This window comes from Prenolepis imparis, unplaced genomic scaffold, assembly GCF_030444845.1.
Source record: "Prenolepis imparis isolate NDT839.2.m4 unplaced genomic scaffold, iyPreImpa1.0 SCAF_653, whole genome shotgun sequence".
Lineage (NCBI taxonomy): Eukaryota > Metazoa > Arthropoda > Insecta > Hymenoptera > Formicidae > Prenolepis > Prenolepis imparis.
The window spans coordinates 12,214-14,976 of NW_028141811.1; the positions used below are offsets into that span (position 1 = coordinate 12,214).

General features: G+C 39.6%; 1 protein-coding gene across 1 annotated transcript; it reads right to left on the reverse strand.

Moving 5' to 3' along the window:
* Nucleotides 1-1,155: 1,155 nt before the first annotated feature.
* LOC145948750 (uncharacterized) lies at nt 1,156-1,640 on the reverse strand (the record flags this gene model as incomplete). The annotated part of the gene is made up of 2 exons (XM_083058342.1): nt 1,467-1,640; nt 1,156-1,358 (listed from the first exon to the last, which is right to left on the reverse strand). Coding segments are annotated over exons 1-2 (373 nt in total), but the record flags the coding sequence as incomplete, so codon positions are not given.
* Between the last annotated feature and the right edge of the window lie 1,123 nt (nt 1,641-2,763).

A 2,763-nucleotide genomic window follows, 5' to 3' on the forward strand; every position in this document is an offset into this window, starting at 1 on the left:
TCGCTTAGACTTCTAGATAATTCTTGACTTTTCGGTTATTGCTTTGTCTTACGACCTCGTCAAGGTAATCGGAGATATTGTTTTTACTTGGCTGTCTCACGAAACAATCCGAGTCGACTTACACTGTTTTTGTTTGCGTCCATATTATAATGCCGAGTTTGTCTCGAGTAAATATAACGGTCGAGACAAGTACTTTTATTATCGATTCGCAATATCTAAGATAAATTATTCACGCGATACAATATTATAATTTAAAATAATTCCGATCCTACATTACTTTGTCGTATCTTTCAATTTTATAGATCTGATGCACAGCATGACAAATCATTATGTAACACGTAACGAATAATTTCACGATACATGCTACAATCGCATGATAACGTATTATCTTCTTCACTTCTTGGAAAATGTACATTCCTATATGATTATGTTTTCTTAAAATACAATTTATAAATATGTAAACAAACATGTGCAACAGATGAATGAAAATGTCTATATATTATTATTTATCAATTTATACACTTAATTATTAATGAAGAATTTTGATTAAAGTAGCCAATCTTTTCTAATCTTTCAATCCCGAAAATAAAAAAACAAGATAAAAATTATATTTTTGACAAAAGTTGTAAAATAAACATTAAACTGAGTAAATGGCAATATGAGCCTAGGCGCTGTTAATAGGGCGCAATTTTTTAAAAAATTAAATGTATTATATAAGCATTCAAACGCACATCGTTTATTTAGATCCAAATTATCTTAATAAAATATTCGCGGACGTTTCGGATCCTTCTTAGGGCCATCTTCAGCGCAAAAAAAAATCTTAATACCGAGATTAACATAGAATTTGTAGATGAAGGATATTACAAGACACAACATAAGCAATTGATTATCGCAAAATAATTGTGTAAAATAAATGTAAAAAAAGATACAACACAAATATACAAATAAGCAAATGGCATTAAGACATGTGGTTTTGAAATAGAGAAGCTCTAAATAAGAAGTACTCGTGATATAGTAATTTACATGTTACTATGATCTAATCAGCGTGCAGAGTTAGAGAGTGTGCAAGACTACGTTAGTGCGTCTTTTATTGAAATTCGGTCCCGGAAAAGTGTGACAAACGCAGGCACAGAGATCCGCGTCGGTAATTGCTACCTCGGTGTCCTGGTGAGAGCAGGGTGTCTTTGCTCTTTGTCATCTGCGGCACGATGAGCAATGAGTTCGGTGGAGTCGGCGACACGGTAGAAGTTTGCGGTGAGGTAGCCAGTGTTAGATTGGGTAGCGATTGACCCAGACTCGAATACGATACTTGGACACTCAGCGTGTTCGGCGTCGGTGATTTACTCAATAACGAACGCCTGATTCGGACAATGAGTTTTAATAGAGATGTTATTACAGTCCATTTACTTTGCGATTCATCAATGTGAAATCGCGAAAGTTTGTTGACGTTTCAACATCGCGCTCACCTTATGTGCATGGATCTGTGATTATGCCCGGAACTCGATTCGCCACCTTCCTCCGACGACAACGAACTCGACGCTCGCGGTTGTTCGTTCGTCTCCACGCTGACGTTTCTGCTCGGATTATAACTGGGTAGAAAGCTGCTACTTCCCTGAGACGCGCCTTCCATCTCCATACTACCGCTAGAAATGATGGAACGCATTTTATAGGCATTTTAAATACAACAAGACTTCGAGATTTCTTTTTTTTTACTTTTCGAAACATACGAGGTGTGTTCAAAAAGTATCGCGAATTTTGTGTTTTTTCAAAAATTATTTATTTATTCATGAATATCTATTTTGTCCCCTTCAAAGTAATCCCCATGAGATATTATACACTTGTGCCAACGGTTTTTCCAATCTTCGAAGCACTTCAAAAAATCATTTTTTTTTATCTTGTTCAGCTCCTCCTTCGATGCCGTCTTTATCTCGTCAAGCGTAGCGTAACGTCGTCCTTTCATGGGCCTCTTCAGTTTAGGGAACAAGAAAAAGTCACAGGGGGCCAGATCTGGGGAATACGGTGGCTGCGGCATCATTAGTGTGTTGTTTTTGGCCAAAAAGTCGCGCACAAGCAACGATGTGTGAGCAGGGGCGTTATCGTGGTGCAAAAGCCAATTTTTGTTCTTCCACAAATCCGGGCGTTTCTGGCGGATTGCTTCGCGCAAATTGCGCATAACTTGCAGGTAATATTCCTTATTGACCGTTCTACCCTGTGACAAGAACTCATGATGCACCACGCCCCTGCAATCGAAGAAAACTGTAAGCAAAACTTTCACATTCGACCGAACTTGGCGCGCTTTTTTCGGTCTTGGTTCGTGCGGCAGCTTCCATTGAGATGATTGAGCTTTGGTTTCCACGTCATAACCATAAACCCACGATTCGCCACCAGTTATGACCCTCTGGAGCAAATTTGGGTCGTCGCGGACAGAGTCCAACATCTCATTAGCAATGTTCATGCGATGCTGTTTTTGGTCGCAATTGAGCAATTTTGGTACGAATTTCGCGGCGACCCGTCTCATGCCCAAATCATTGATAAAAATCGAATGGCACGAGCCAATCGATATGTCTAGGTCCTCAGCAACTTCTCTAACGGTGATTCGACGATTGGCCAATACCATTTTCTCCACTTCATTAATTTTTTCGTCTGTTGTTGAAGTGCTCGGGCGTCCGGCACGCTCTTCGTCGTTCACATCTTCTCGGCCTTCTGAGAACATTTTGTACCACCGATAAACGTTGCTTCGGTCCAAGGTAGCTTCTCCGTATG